At 35.2% G+C, this 16,151-nt stretch overlaps 1 protein-coding gene across 5 annotated transcripts in view; it reads right to left on the reverse strand.

Moving 5' to 3' along the window:
* Positions 1 to 152: 152 nt before the first annotated feature.
* Positions 153 to 16,151, reverse strand: part of si:ch211-247n2.1 (calcium-activated potassium channel subunit beta-2) — an 18,546-nt gene continuing 2,547 nt past the window's right edge. The window contains exons 1-7 of one of the 5 annotated variants that reach the window (XM_046858341.1): positions 4,752 to 6,488; positions 4,507 to 4,624; positions 4,302 to 4,400; positions 3,421 to 3,591; positions 2,326 to 2,521; positions 1,275 to 1,555; positions 154 to 1,173 (exon numbers count right to left, since the gene is read on the reverse strand). In XM_046858341.1, coding sequence (XP_046714297.1) covers positions 1,089 to 1,173; positions 1,275 to 1,555; positions 2,326 to 2,521; positions 3,421 to 3,591; positions 4,302 to 4,354 — 786 coding nt within the window. In that variant the 5' untranslated portion in view covers positions 4,355 to 4,400; positions 4,507 to 4,624; positions 4,752 to 6,488 and the 3' untranslated portion in view covers positions 154 to 1,088. Of the gene's footprint in view, positions 1,556 to 2,325; positions 2,522 to 3,420; positions 3,592 to 4,301; positions 4,401 to 4,506; positions 4,625 to 4,751; positions 6,489 to 11,071; positions 11,460 to 16,151 lie in introns of those variants that run through there. The other 4 variants (XM_046858338.1, XM_046858342.1, XM_046858340.1 and 1 more) reach the window with 4 other exon arrangements.

Raw genomic sequence — 16,151 nt, forward strand, 5'->3', positions numbered from 1 at the left:
GATACTCACAGACATTATGCTGTGTGAGTCTTCTGTAGTTATCTGAAAGTTTCCCCAGAAGATATTTTTTTCCCCCAATGTGTTCATTCAATGCATTAAACTGACATAAAACTCATGTTGAAATGTCTTCAAACAATTACAGTATCATACAAAGGACCAAAAGGTTTTCTTTAAAATAATTTAATGCTATAAATATGTCATTTACACACCACTTAAACTATAGGAGTAAATCCAACAAGTTGTGTCTGTTTGAAAAACCCTCAAAATAACAAAATGAAATGTACAGGTTCAGTGACGTTAAGACACATTTTCAAATAAGCTCAGGCACTTTTATTGCAACAAGTAAAACCTAGTTTTGAACATATCTGTAATGCATTTAGAGACTAAAATCAGGTTAATGAAGTTCCTTGGTTTTCATTGACAAAACAGTATTGATCTGTGTTACATATATTGGTTTCCCAATAGGAAACTATAGAGCCTATTAAATAATTAATTACATTTGAAAATGGTCATCAAGGACAAAGTATGACTCCACCAGGCCTTATCAAGGCTTTAGTAATTTAAACTATTGATTTTCTGTAAATAATCAGCGCTGTAGATTTGGCTTTCATGTGAAAATTAATAAACATACATCATATCTGAACAAAACATGAAACTGTAACTAAGCGCACGCTGCACATTAAGCAAGATTATTGCTTGGTAACAGATTTATTCTTATGTATAGTTATTATGTAATGTAGTTTTTAAGGGAAGCCATGAATGACTAACTCGTGGTCTCGGCATGAAAAAGCTTACTGTAGGCTCTGCTAGTAACAGAAGTTTTATTCTGGAATGAATGCACCAACCTGCGCTTTATTATTCCAACCACAAATTTCAGTCTCTGAAGGCTTGACAAATGTCTGTCCTTGTCAACACAACATGAATTGCTAAGCAAATTTGACAGGAGGGCAGAGGCACATTGCACAACTTTGGTCTTGGTCTCTCTTTTCCTTAAATAATTGCGCTGTTTTTTAGAGGTGAAGAAAACAAGGTTCAGCCAAAGAATCTGTCCATCGTTCCACTTTTGACCTTTTCACCATTGGACCTTTTCAAATCCCATCCAGCATGGCTCTACTGCAGTTTTTGCTGCCCTCCCTGGAGGGCGTGGCAGATGCAAGTGGAGTAAGATCAGTCCTGTGAGGAACATAGTGGTTAGAGAGTTGTCGCTCTCTTTCACTCTATTTTCTTGCTCTTTCCATTGATCCATCTCAGGGCTCAATGGCGGTTCTTCTCACCTCTTAATGCGGCTTATCCGCTCACAGAGGATGGAAAGGTATTGGGTGAGTTTGACCATGGCAATGATGAGCACACCAATCACAAACATGCATGTGGGCCACAGCAGCGAGGAGAGAATGGCGGCACGACCATAGAGGCGCATCAGGATGGCGCTGTCCTGCTGCTCTGCTGGGTCTGTGTAACAACGGACCTGGTGCTGTAACTTCAGGCGCTCTGAGATATTGACGATCAAGGCATGAGTTGTTGAGTAATCTTTACGGCACTTGGGAACATAGAAACACTGTGAAAAAAGAGAAAAAATTTGACTATTAGCATTGTAACAATCTGAGTTTGTTTTGGGGAAAAAGTAGAAACATTGATTTTTCTTAATAATGGATTCTTTGATGTCTCTGATGTAACAATTACTGAGAGCTAATTGAAATCATAATTGATTGGACCATTCAGTCAGTAAAGGATAACAAGTGATGACATAGACTGGCAAACACACAGTCCATGAACCATCCATGAACATACTGTATACAGAAACAGGAAACAGAATTTTTAAATCTGCATGGTCTTCATTTGACTTTAAAAATGTGATTTAATTCTACTTTTTGCATTTAAAATTGGGAACTATTCTTATATGTTCTATGTTATATGATATGTTCTTTAAACACTCCAAAGCACTTCTGTATTACTCTGGGTAAGGTCATTGTATGAACGCTGTCCTTGAGGATTGTAAGGATTGTGGTCTGCATGTGATGTGATTTGACTAATATGGATTAAGATAATTTTTTTTTTTTTAAAGAACCCATATCACTGCCATGCATTACAGCTGTTTGAACCATATTTGGAGTCACTGTCTGTATTAGTAACTTTTTTTTCTTTACTTATGTTATTTTGGGTTTGTCTGATTATTTTGTTTTGATATGTTTTTTTTCTTCAGAGAAAGACATCTGTCTTCAATATGCTCTCAGTCAAAAAAGATTTCCCACAAGAAAATTCCAGAAAGTCAAACGCAGCTTTGGATAAAGTTACCATTATATTTTGTGTTTTATGCTTTGTGTATACCTCAGAATTAGCCTCATGGGCTTCCTCATTGTAGGACAGCTTTAGTATTCGGCCTGATGAGTTCAGGCTGACGTACACCTGCAGGCACGGGTATCGGGAACTCTTCCAGCACTCAGCACCACAGCTGTAGCTACAGTTATTCTCCCCAATAATAGTTGAATTTAACACAACACAGCTTGATTCCTCTGTCCAGACGCTGAGAGAGAGAGAGAGAGAGAGAGAGAGAGAGAGAGAGAGAGAGAGAGAGAGTGGACAGAGAAAGCGGATGACTGATTCAATATGTTCTAACAAATTGTCCTGCTCTCTAGACATGCAATATGAGTTGTGCATGCATAGAAAAGTTTCCTGGAGGATTGTAAGATTTCACAACAAAATATTTCCGTAACTTTTGTAGGAAGCTAAGAACCGTAAAAAGAAAATCAGTTTTTGTATGTTTTTTTTCTTAATAGCACTGTTACAACCATTTAATATAATTATTCAGATCATCCTAAATATCCTTTGGTATCCTGTGGAAATTAATACTATGTAAAGTTTAACTATATTTGAGGAAATTCCTACTTAATCCTGTCTTTTTCAACTGTTTTTGTAACTTTTTGCATCAGTTTTTCCTCATCAAACTTCTCTCTCTCGACAAATATTTTTAATTATTGAAGCTTGCTATAATAAAGAACAATTTGCTATTGATTTAAATTTCATATAGTCTGCTTTTATTTATAGCTGTCTTATCAATTTCGATCATGAGTTATTAGTGTTTATGACAGATGTATGCATTTTGTGCTTTTCTGTTAATCGGTATACACAATGCCAATCGGGACCTTCATTTATTCAGACTTCTTTTTCAAATTATTTTATATGGCATGTGGAAGATTTGGCATATCTGCATTGTTTTCCCAATTGTATCTCAACTATTGGCATATTTGTTCAAGCGTTGATGTTTTTACAGGATAGGTCAAAATCAATCAATCATAGTTTCATCTATGCTTTTTTTACATGCATATACATTTTTCCCACAATCCCCTAAATTGAATCCTAACAAAATAGAAAAGCCTTATACTTATTCTTAAAAAAACAAAAAAAGCTACTGAATACTCATACCTGTCTGAATAGGACCGCACCATTGTAATTCCCAGGACAAAGTACATCATGACAGAAAAGAAGATCATGCAAAGACCAAGGAGAATTGCTCTGTCCTCTCCAGCTTTCAGTGCTGTCACAGTCTTCCTCTTGTCCAGAATGTCATATTCTCTGATCTTCTGATAAATGGTCCTGAACATCAGATATAGACATAAAGCGTAATGTCTTCTACAGGCAAAAAAAGACATACATGCTCCATACAACTGGACATATTATGACCTTAGCATTCAAAAGTTTGAAATAGATTCATTTTTAAACCATAATTAACTCTTATAATACTAGTGGTATAATACTAAGGTCAGAATATTTTGAGCATGGACACACGCACATATTCACACACACAAAAACACACAAACAAAGAACCAATAGTTAACTACTTTGCGTCTAATATAAACGACATTCAATTAACAAAGCCACATAGATGCTAATAGGATTTAACTTTAAAGATCAAACAAGCATAAAGAGTTCTATTGAAGTCTGTCTAGATTAAAGAGCACAGATAATCAATGACACAAAGTGTAAGAGGAATTTATTTACCGCTTTTGTATGTTTAAGACACTCAACATTAACGTTGAGAGGATTACATTTAAAGAGAACTCGCATTAAAACACTTTATAAAATATAAAATAACCAAAAAAAAAACTTTAAACAAAAATTACATCTTGGTGGTTGTAATGTAAAAAAAAAAGTAGTAGTACATTTAACCATTTGTTAATGTTAATATTGACTATAAGTGCTATTTTGGGAGATTTAGTGCTTATGCCTTATTTTTCATATACTACCAACTGTGTTCTCATTAAACAGCAAGCGTTACGGTGTTTCGGAGCAAATTGGTGACATACCTTCTTTCATTTCCTGATCCATGAGGTCCTTTGGTTCCAGCCCACAAGAACATCCTCCCAGGACTTTCTAATGTACTCGTCAAGGACTGCTGGGATAATCTATTGGGCACACACACTCTCAGTGAACCATGAGTGCACAGATCTTGAATCTCGCCACTATTTCGTTTATTAGATGATAAAAGCTGGAGAAACAGGAATCTCTCACAAGGAAGTGTCTCACTCTGAGTCACGGCTCAGAGGCAGCATCGCTCACAACGATCTGAGACGCTTCATCACACATAGAGGTTGGTAAACAAAGCCGGCTTAAAGCATCGAGGAGGTGTCTTTTGCCAATCAAGTTTCAGGAAAATAATTCCAAGAGCCAGGAGACAAAATAAGTATTCAACTGAAGAACACAGCAGGAGAAAATGATCAAGGCATAATCCTCAGGGAGGAGTAAAGTGTGTCTACCTGAATAAAGAAGCTCTCCACAAACATAGCTGACATCAGTCAGAGGGTTGCCTTCATCTGCTCCCTCATTTCCTGCTTGCTTGTTGGTTATTGACTATTCATAGGTAGTGAGTGAGCAGCGGGATGGAGGGATAATGAGCAGAGCACTGGGCAGGGAAAGGAGCACCCACCACGCTACTGATCCCCAATAGCATCAGTGACAACCGCCCTCCCTCACCCACTCCCTAATTTACTGACTCACCAAGCAAGCAAGGGAACAGTGGGTGGGGGTTGGATTTTCTAAGCACTCTTTAGAGCCTTCTTGTCCCCAGCAGCTGCCCAATAGTTGGCCTTTATAACACATCGATGACACAGGTGTTTGAGTCATTTTTAAATGGCTGCTCACGTCTGTGCAGGTAACAAAGAATGGCTTAATTGAAGTCTATTTGTGAGTGTATGGGAAGATATAATGGTTGCAATAAAAGCTCATTCAGTTCAGTCTAAACGGCCCTTTATTTGCCAGGTTATTTGCTAATAACTTGTTCTTGTCTTCTTTTGTTCTTGTTCTTGTTCTTGAGTGATTGAGGGAGAAATTGTTATAGTGATACTGGCATGTGAATGATAAAAAAAAGGGTATGAGCAAATGAACCAGTCAAAAAATATGTGATGAACAGGGGTTTGTTAAAGAGAATGAGTGAATTATTGACTCAGGGATAAATGAGTGGAAAATTACTAGTGAGTGAATGACGAAGGGACTGAGGTTTTGATTGAGGTAATAGTTGAGTAAATCAGTAGATCACTGTGGTAATTGGAGGAAAATAGTGAACGATTGAGGTCAATAACACTGAGAGAAATATAGGCAATTAATAACTCATAATCATGATCATGATAGCAGACTGTAGATATGAGTTTACCCGTTTGTAGCTTTTCTTTAAACATTTTACTGCAGCAAAAGTAAACAAATGGTTGTACAACAGGTCTCGGAAATGTATTTTTTCTTTATTCTTAAAAATAAATTGACTAATGATTTGTTGCTAAGACAATTTAGAGGTTATTGCCTTGAAGTACAAATATGTTTTATGATGTCTTCAGGAGATTTTTTAATATACAAACCTCTGGACATTTCATCACCAAGACATGCATCACCAATAACCTAGCAAAAAAATATGCCCCACTATTTGTTTTTGGTGCCTCTTGAGAATCTATTGATAGCTATGATGTGATTGGATGCTTGTTATGGAGCACTACTAACTTCTACACTTCTGAAAGAAAACGAATCCCCAAGCAGCATCTATTATTCACTCCAAAGTGTGTGTTTATAGTGTCCACTGGGTCTCGTTAGATTTGTTATTTTCATTAGTTTTACAATCCCCTGCTCACAACATTTATTTAAGACGTAATTACATGACTAACTTTGCATGAAACTGTGACACTAATTACAACATTGGATGTAAACTGCTAACAATGCACAAAATTGTTAACAGGGTAAAAGTAAAAGTTGAATGTGACCATGCTACAGAAGAATCGCACTTTTTCTTTTTCTTAGCTATTATTATTATTACTACTAATACTGTTTATGACTTGTAAACTGTGGATATTGCATGGTTGTCGAACTCTAACAATAGCAAGGCTGCAAGGCAAATCATTGATTTTACGATTTAAATAATGCTCTAAACCTAATCATGCATCATGGATTGTATCAATTAATTTTGGAAGTCTACAGTGTCATACCATAAACTCTAAGGACAAAGAACCTTCTCTCTAACTTGACAAATGAAAAAATATCTTGGAAAAAGTTCTTGTTCTTGTTCTCATTATAAAAATACAATAAACCAAATATAAGATCAATAAATGTTTTTCTGGGCACCAGTACTCATTTTTCAAATGTGTTTTATTTTTTATTTTTTTAGTAGATAATGTTGCTCCTTTCAAATGAACAAAATTATCTCCCAGTAGATTTTTTTTATTCTTATGACCATAAATCAATTCAAATAGGTTTAATAATATTACATTTGGTTTAGTGTAATCCTATAACAGGAAATGCTCGATACATTTTTCTATATTAACAAATATTTCCATTTGGATCTATGTATGGTCCATGCTAATAACATAAGTATAAATGAATAAAGTACTGACTTGACTTTTTATCTTATAATACAATGTAAACAGTTTCCTGTGAAAAATAACTTATAACTGTGGAATGAGCTGTAATTGGTAAATTATAAACTTGGGGTTGATATCACACCATGTGCCGTTAATTACGCTCTTAGTACAGCACATTTAATGGAGTCAAATTCCTTATATGATATTTATTATGTACAATAACACAAGTCATTACAGATGCCACTTTTATATTGTTACAATTAGTACAATTCTCACTGTGCTTTCTAAATTTACTTTTTTTATATTTATACTTCTGGTAATGCACTATAAACCAACCAATAATGCACAAATAAGTCCCTGCACTGTCAGTTTGTCATAGTTTTTATAAAAAGCAAGCAGTACATGAATAAATCTGACATTACATAAAAAATGTATTGACAAACAGCACTGTCAGATTTCACTACCTGGTCAACTCCTGTCTTTACAATTGTTTGTGCCTTATTAAATGTATAAGTTCTTAATAAAGATCCAATGAAACACATTTTCCCAAAAGATTTTCCTATGATTATTATTTTAAACTCGAATGACATTTTCCCTGTGTATTAATGAACCGTTCCTCATCAAGCAAAATGTGATTACCTTTTAATGAGAGTGTTTTCAGATCATTAATCTAATGAGAATTTCATTATGGAAAGTTTCTCCTCTGATGGTCAGAAACGGATGCTGTCTAAACACACGCTTCCAAAAGTGCATGGAATATTAAATGCTCTCCACTGTGCTGCTGATGCAAATGCAGGTGGATAAACAAAAGGGACCGCCATGCAAACCGAACTGATCTAAGATCTGAGGGTTCCACACAGAGAGACCTTCTGTTCCAGTTCATGAAACAGAATTATGGAGATGTTAAATAATAAAATAGACGACTTGGTTACCAATGTTAATCAGTCCAAAACAGTTTACTTAACAGACAAAAAAACACACATTCGTTCAACTGTGGAGATCAACCTTCCTTCCTTCCTTCCTTCCTTCCTTCCTTCCTTCCTTCCTTCCTTCCTTCCTTCCTTCCTTCCTCTTTTCTTCCTTTCTTGCTTGGCTAATTTCTGCCCATAAAAACTCAGTATTTTGTTTCAAAAGAAAAAGGAAGTTTCAAAACTCAAAATGTGTCTGACACACCTGACTGGTACATTACATTTAAAAGGATTGAGGAACAGTCATGTGAAAATGAAAGTACACCCTCTCTGAATTCTAAAAATCACCTGGTCTTTATCAACTCTTCAAATTAGGTAAATGCAACCTCAGATGAACAACATGTGTAAAAATATAAGTACAACTTTAATGTTCCATAGGATTTAAGAGGCTAAGTAGCAGGCTAATGCTGCTAATTTAATGCCCTTTATTAACTGATTATCAGCAAATGTGACCAACTAAGTTTTTGCCATTTGCTGGTCTAGAGCATTTGGGTGTGTGTTACACAATTCCAAGAAAGAAATAATATCAGCAATAATCTTAGTGAAGCAATTGTTGCTGCCCATCAATCTGAGTAGGGTTATAATGCTATTTTCATTTCATTTAAACTATTGGGTTGAGTTTTCAGATGGTAGTTGGGTGTGTTTTCTGTCAGATTTTTTGCATTTATTGTAAACTTACTTTTTTCAATTATTATTATTATTATGTGAATTTTTGTTAATGGCTTTTTGTGATCATGAATTTTTGTGTTGATTTTTTACAAAAAGAAGTTACTAACAAATTATCTTCTTAAATGGCAAATAGAAACATTTGAACTAAAGCTAATCAAATTTTCTTTTACCTTATGCACTTCTTTTTAATCCATTTATGTGTGTTTGTATCGCACCTTTTTCTTATCCCATTTTTATATCTAACATTTCCTGTTTTATGTGTTAATCTTTTTTCCTCTTGTTTGTTCTTTGTTTTATTTGCATATCAAGCTCAGTCTGCCTGAATATAGATTATGTAAAGTACTTTCTCATGATTACTGTTTCTGTGTGTTTGCTTAGCCTGCTTTGTTCCAGTTGTGAGTGCTGAAAATAACAAGTAATGAAACACTCTGTACACACTTCCTACCACAGAAACCTTTCTTCAGATCTCTCGGTCCTTGATTGTTTACTTTTCATTCCTGCTCACCCACACGTTCTAGGTTTGGTTTAAGTCAACTGACACAAATCAACTTTGCAAAAGGCTTAGCCTGTAGACTGGGGTAAAACATTACATTTAATTCTGTGATTTTTTTAATAGTATTAACAAATCTACCGATGTACTTTAAAATATATAATATAGTGGATTCGATTTTGTTTGTCTTCATTAAAGTTTAGATTTGAGTTAAGCATCTCCAATTCTATTTCAAAACACAATAATAAAAGTGCAAACAGTAAGAGAACTTCCTTTTTAACATTCTGAGATATTCAGGGCTGGCTGGTATAAATAGTCTAGCAGGGTCAAGGACCTCCTGTCTTTCACAAATACAAATATTTTAAAAAAAGTTTAATGAAACCATGAACAACACCATCACCAGTGGTGTAAAACAAATACAACTGTAAATAAGAAGCAAGACGGGCTGATTTCTTTCTAGACCAGACTGCAAATCCATGCAGTGTATCAGTGAAAGTCATATAATAATTACACAAAGTAAAAACAAAAACAACTTTGAAGGATTACACATACCAGTTACACACAAAATATATTGTGAGCTTGATTCTGGGCAGTGGATCAGTGTCCTGAAAGTCATGATATTTGGCTGGAGAAGGTTTTTGTGCCTTTTACTTTATAATCCTTCCGAAAAATGAATAGAGAAATGCCTGACATGTCATTTACAACCAGATGCTTTTCTGATCTTCAATCAAAGTATGACAAGGTCAATGAAATGGTGAAAAGTTGAACAGGGAACTAAATCTTATCTTTTTTTTGTCTGGTTTTGAATTTGTGTGTAATGATAAATAAAGCTTTTTGGATGCAACCCATTAAGAAAGGATAATAAACATGTTTACTGCCCCTGCATATCTCTAACACATCACACAGTATGTGTTTTGTGGTTTCTTTTCTCCAGCTGGGGGCTATTTTTTAACAGTGACGTGATTTTGGAGAATCAAAGCTACAGGATTGTTGTGATTCTACAACCAATCCTTTTTTTTTTTTTTTGCTGGATGTCCTCTTTCTGATCTTTATGTAATTTTAGCATCAATCACTCCCAGTTAAACACAGATCGTCACGCTAAAATTACTCTCTCCAGACCAGTATTCACCTCTAAATTACATGTTTAAAGAGGATAAATAAGCAGTCACAATTCCAAAAGGAAAAAAAAGTGAATTGTAGCTAGATCCAAATGATCTTGTATTTTATTTAATTTTTTTGTCAAAGCCTAAATTAATTAAACCAGTAGTAGAAAAACTGTCACTTGCCAAATCATTATAAAACCAACCAGATGCCTACATTTATAATGCAATATTAATAAGTAAAAACAATGCAAAACCAAAGAAACAGTTTCATAATCCACTGTGGTTAGAGTTTTATAATTAGATACTGTTGCACAGGCCTGGATAAGAAATGTTTTTCACTGGAATGTATCAACACATTTATTAGAGGTGGTATTAGTAAGCGAAGGTAGCTCTTCTGTCATTTCTATGAAGTATTAAAAGGTTACACTGCAACTAACAAGAAGTTTGTAGTTTTATACGAGTAAGGAATATAAATCTCTACAATAATCTCTTTTAGCATAAAATCTTAATAACTCATATGGACAGAGTAAACATGCTAAAGGAAAGAGCTTACCTTTAGAGTAAAAAAAAAACTCTAAAGTAAAAAAATATATAATAAAATAATAAAAAAAACACTAGCCTTCCATTCAGCTCTTGGATTAAGTTGTAAAAGAATATTAGTCTTAATTATTAAAGCTCTATCCAAACTGCTGTTTGATTAATCCAAAGAACGGCTATTTCACTGCACCCAGTCCAATATTAATAGAGCCCAGGTACAAACTGATTAAATAAGACCTTCTGTTGTTCTTATCTTAAGGATTTGTTAACACTGTCAGTGATTTTTTTTAACATAATTTACTCCTAAAGAAAACAAAGCTGCCAGCTGTCTGGTGACAAATATTTGCTCTATAGCGAGAGAGGAGCTGACTACATGAAGTCTGACTCGAGCAAATTTCTTTTGCATCTATCTAAAAAATATATCTACCTTTATCCAGAATTACTTGTTAAAGGAGTTGCATAATGAATTACCTGCATTCATATTGTTGTCTTTGGTCAGGTTGGGATGAGGTGCAGTCGCAGTAAGAGGCAGCCATTACGCCAGCACTTTAAGCATGGCCAGGCTTCTGTCAACAGATTATTCAGCAGGTCCAGACTAACTGGCAATAAAAGACTGACGTGCCACTCCTGGGACAGATGCCCCCCCACACACATTTGTCAATATTGTTTAGTGGGCAGGAGGGGAGGGCTCTCGACAGTGACTAACAATTGGTTCTTCTAGGCCAGCCTCTGGTTGGGAATCCACTCAGCAGGCTGTTAATCTTCCTCATTTAGGCCCAAGGCATTTTGAGGCAGACCAACAGTAGGGTGGTAAGCTTTAAACAACAACAGTGGTCTGCTCTCACACACACATACCAAGCTGTTGAAAAAAAAAGTCTTGCATTATTAACACTAAGTACTAAGTTTACAGCTTAAAAATATATTATTATAGTTCTGCAGATGTACTTTGAAAAGTGAAATATAATAATGACAAAATACCTCATTAAATCTATTTTAATGGTAAAGAAGGTACAGAAAAGGTTTAAGACAAGTGCCCAGTGTTGTCTTGTACCTACTCCAGATTGCAGTGTGATAATCATCTTTCTGATATCAGACAGTTTTTTATGAGGATACACTCACTTGCCAACAAAACTGTTCCATTCATTATGCGTGTTTGTGACTGAGCAATCAAACAAATGACTAATACGTTTAAAAATCGTTACAAGAAACTGACACATGAACATCATAGAACATCATGAGGCTCTAAACAACAATAATTGAGGCAGGTTAAAATTCAGAGAAATAGCTATAACTATTCAGTTTGAAATTGCTAGAATGATAGTCATCATTTGGGTTGATCAGTTGTAAAACTCCGACTCAAAACTTTCCATTTAATAGTCTGAAACCTTAACTAAGAAGCTACTACTGTAACAATATGTTTATAATGCACTCCACCTAAGTTGTTCCTGGAGTGACATTTAGACCTTTAATTTTCTCCACTTTCAAAAGAGGTTTTATGTGAAAAATCTACTGTTTGAAATATTTTCTTTTTAAAAATGAAGCATTTGCCAAAGGAAATGGAATGCTTTATCAGAATTACTATATAGAATTTACTGGAATGTACAAACTCGATTCCATTGGATTTCATGAGAGCTACACATTCCAAAAAAGTTAGGACAGGTAGCAATAAGTGACCGGAAAAGTTAAATGTACATATAAGAAACAGCTGGAGGACCAATTTGCAACTTATTTGGTCAATTGGCAACATGATTTGGTAAAAAAAAGGGCCTCTCAGAGTGGCAGTGTCTCTCAGAAGTCAAGATGGGCAGAGGATCACCAATTCCCCAATAATGCGGCAAAAAATAGTGGAGCAATATCAGAAAGGAGTTTCTCAGAGAAAAAAATGCAAAAAGGTTTGAAGTTATCATCATTTACAGTGCATAATATCATCCAAAGATTCAGAGAATTTGGAATCTGGAACAATCTCTGTGCGTAAGGGTCAAGGGTGATCTTCGGGCCCTTAGACGACTGCATCACATAAGGTATATCCAAGTTCTAGAACAACATATGCTCCCATCCAGATGTCGTCTCTTTCAGGGAAGACCTTGCATTTTCCAACATGACAATGCCAGACCACATACTGCATCAATTACAACATCATGGCTGCGTAGAAGAAGGATCCGGGTACTGAAGTGGCCAGCCTGCAGTCCAGATCTTTCACCCATAGAAAACATTTGGTGCATCATAAAGAGAAAGATGTGACAAAGAAGACCTAAGGCAGTTGAGCAATTAGACACAATAGGGACAACATTCCTATTCCTAAACTTGAGCAACTTGTCTCCTCAGTCCCTAGACGTTTGAAGACTGTTACTAAAAGAAGAGGGGATGCCACACAGTGGTAAACATGGCCTTGTCCTAACTTTTTTGAGATGTGTTGATGCCATGAAATTAAAAATCAACTTATTTTTCCCTTAAAATGATACATTTTCTAAGTTTAAACATTTGATATGTCATCTATGTTGTATTCTGAATAAAATATTGAAATTTGAAACTTCCACATCATTGCATTCTGTTTTTATTCACAATTTGTTCAGTGTCCCAATTTATTTGGATCTGGGTTTGTAAATGCTAGAAATGTTTTCATGGTGACAGTTCCTCAACCTCAGCTTGAGGGGAATGCAAGTGCAGATGATTTACTTATAGTGCCTCAATATTACTTAACTAAGAAACTAAAAACATAAACTGAGACAAAACTGACAGCAGCCATAAAAGAGAAACGTGAGACAGTGTGCATGGTGTCGGGTAAGACTTTATACATGCGCTAATTAACAACCTATGGTGTTCAGATAATCATGTGACATGAAATGTGAAGGTGCAATAATTTATGGGCTGTGTAGTCCAATAGCATTAGCATGACAGCTTGACATTAGCATGACAGCTCATCACTTAAGTATGATTATAGAAGTTTAGATGTAAAAGAAGTATAGATGTTTAACTTTAGATGGTAAACAAGCTACACAAGTTTTAATCACATTCTGCCTGAAATATAGACACAGCAGAATATTTCGGTCCATATCATGTCTAAGACCGAAAATTAGTTTATTAGGAGGAGTCATTAAGAAGACTTTAATGTAACCATTCTATAATATATGAAAGCCGGTAAAAAGTTACTAAATGTGGGCTAAATGTGTGGGTTGATAACAAGCCAGCATTTGTTTGTTATATGGGAGACTTGCTCCAGGCCAGACTATAGCATCCTGTCTAACAGGTCCTTATTTCAAATTCAGCAATTTCAAAAAGCACCAAGGACCTGGGGAATAATAGTTTTGGCAGGTTTAACTTGGATCTCTCTCTCTCTCTCTCTCTCTCTCTCTCTCTCTCTCTCTCTCTCTCAAACACACACACACTTAATAATAATTTTTCCAATGAGGCATGAACAAATTTTGCTGACCGTGATATACATAAAGTGGTAGTAACTGCTCATTTAAGATTAAACCAAGATAAATAAACAAACAAAAGCATATAATACTTTGGCACATAAAATACAGTCTGGCAGGTGTCGTACAGAGTTGACCTTGATGAAAGACTCTGACGGAAATATGCCATTTGTTTGACGTGCACTTCCTGATAACTCAAAAGACCGGCTTGTCAGCATTGGTATGGCTTCAACTTGGGAAGGTCAAATGGAAAATTTTGCTTGCATGCATGCTTTGGCTTTATATGTTCCATTGGAATGCTTTAAGGTCAAACACATCATCATTTTCAGTTGATCAATGGGCCTTTATCTGAGGAAGCATAGCATGGATTTATTGCGGTAATGATAAGAGGTATGTTTATTGGTTTTCCTACATCATGGGAAGTCGATATAGAATAACAATTATTTAGAATTGATCACATCAAAACACACCTGTAGACTCCCTTTATATGACCTTATGTAATAATAAATACTATTATGACTAAACATTTCTAGTTGTCATAATGATTTCAGTACAACCGGGACTACAATTAAAAACACAGGTCAGATCTAAGTCTACAATACTTTGAAATAGGGTTTCCTAAACCTACATACTCATCATTTGATGCAAATACACCTACCACCTATAAACTCTTAACCCTAATGTATTTTTCATACTACATTACCTTACATACAATACCTTAATTTTGGTATTGAATTCTCAATAGTTGCATGTTAATCAGCTGGGTATGAATGTGCATTCATTTTACACAAATTTTTCATTGTTTTTAACTGTATACTGTAATCATTTATAATCTGGTGTCACAAATCAAATTATAAGATCCCATTTCAGGATGGTTCCTCTCATATTTTCTCTCTCATGTTGTTTCAGGGTGGTGGTGGGAGGGGGGTTGGGGGTTCACCAATGACTTGCTCATTATATAAAGTCTGCATCAATATTTCGATAATGTCAATTGTTATTGTCATACAAACTGGAATTGGATTCACTACTTTTCTAAACAAAATATACATACCTCATGATATTATTTACATATATAATATACATAATATCTAAACTTTGGTTTAGAGTCTTAGCTTTTTTAATGGTCTTTTTGGATGTAATAAAGATTTCTTGCAATTTAAAATATGCTACTATGCGTATCTTGTGAGTACATACTCTGTTTCCCAATGCTGCTCTTCTTGTTTCAAGCACACGGAGGGCATCAGAAGGCCACTGTAAACTAGAATAGAGAGCACACTGTCCTTAGCTGTGAGAGATTTAGATTTCATGTAGTGTAATCAGGCGTGTTTGACCTCAGGTGCCATTTGAACTGTCCATTTGCCCAAAAGCACAGAACCAGAAGGATAAAAAAAAAGAGCACGTAAATCATGAAAAAACAATAAATGACATTTTTGTGAGACAATCTGCTATCAAGATAGCGATAAAGTCAAATTGTTACACAGTAGTATGTGCTCTTAAGGTTAGCTGAAGGTTAGGTTTTACTTACAGTTTTAGATTGGCTTCTTACACATCTTTACAGGCAAAGGGGCAAAGCAAGGTTAGAAAACATTTTACATTCTAACAAAAAATGTGTATTAAGTGGAGAATCTAAGTATAGGTTTTAAAAAAGCAGCCAAAATTCTGTATGAAATCTCATATACTGCTTATATAAATCTGCTTCGATTGTATATTAGACATAACATTTTAAAGTGTTATAATATGGACAGGTCAGCCTTATAGAGTAGTCATGGAATATGAAATATGTCGCTTGATAGAGATGTGCAAAAACAGGACAGGTCTTGAAGGCAACAGGATCTAATTATATAGCCGTGGATGAAGTGGACATTCAGGAAACACAGCTGTCATTCTTTTAATTACCAGCAGAGTCCTAAACAATCCACAAGTCTTTACAGGAATCTGAAACAGTATACGTTATCTAACACACTCATCGATTATTTAACATACTCATCATTTATAGCTCAACAGTCTGCTTGGTGTTTTAGGTGGTAATGGGGTGTCACTGTGCTTCACACTGGCATGATTCACAGTGTAATAGTGCTAAAATTAGAAGCAAGCAGAAGTGCTGGGTGGGTGGGCTCCCACTGATCAACATGAAG

Source organism: Silurus meridionalis, chromosome 9 (genome assembly GCF_014805685.1).
Source record: "Silurus meridionalis isolate SWU-2019-XX chromosome 9, ASM1480568v1, whole genome shotgun sequence".
NCBI classification, from domain to species: domain Eukaryota; kingdom Metazoa; phylum Chordata; class Actinopteri; order Siluriformes; family Siluridae; genus Silurus; species Silurus meridionalis.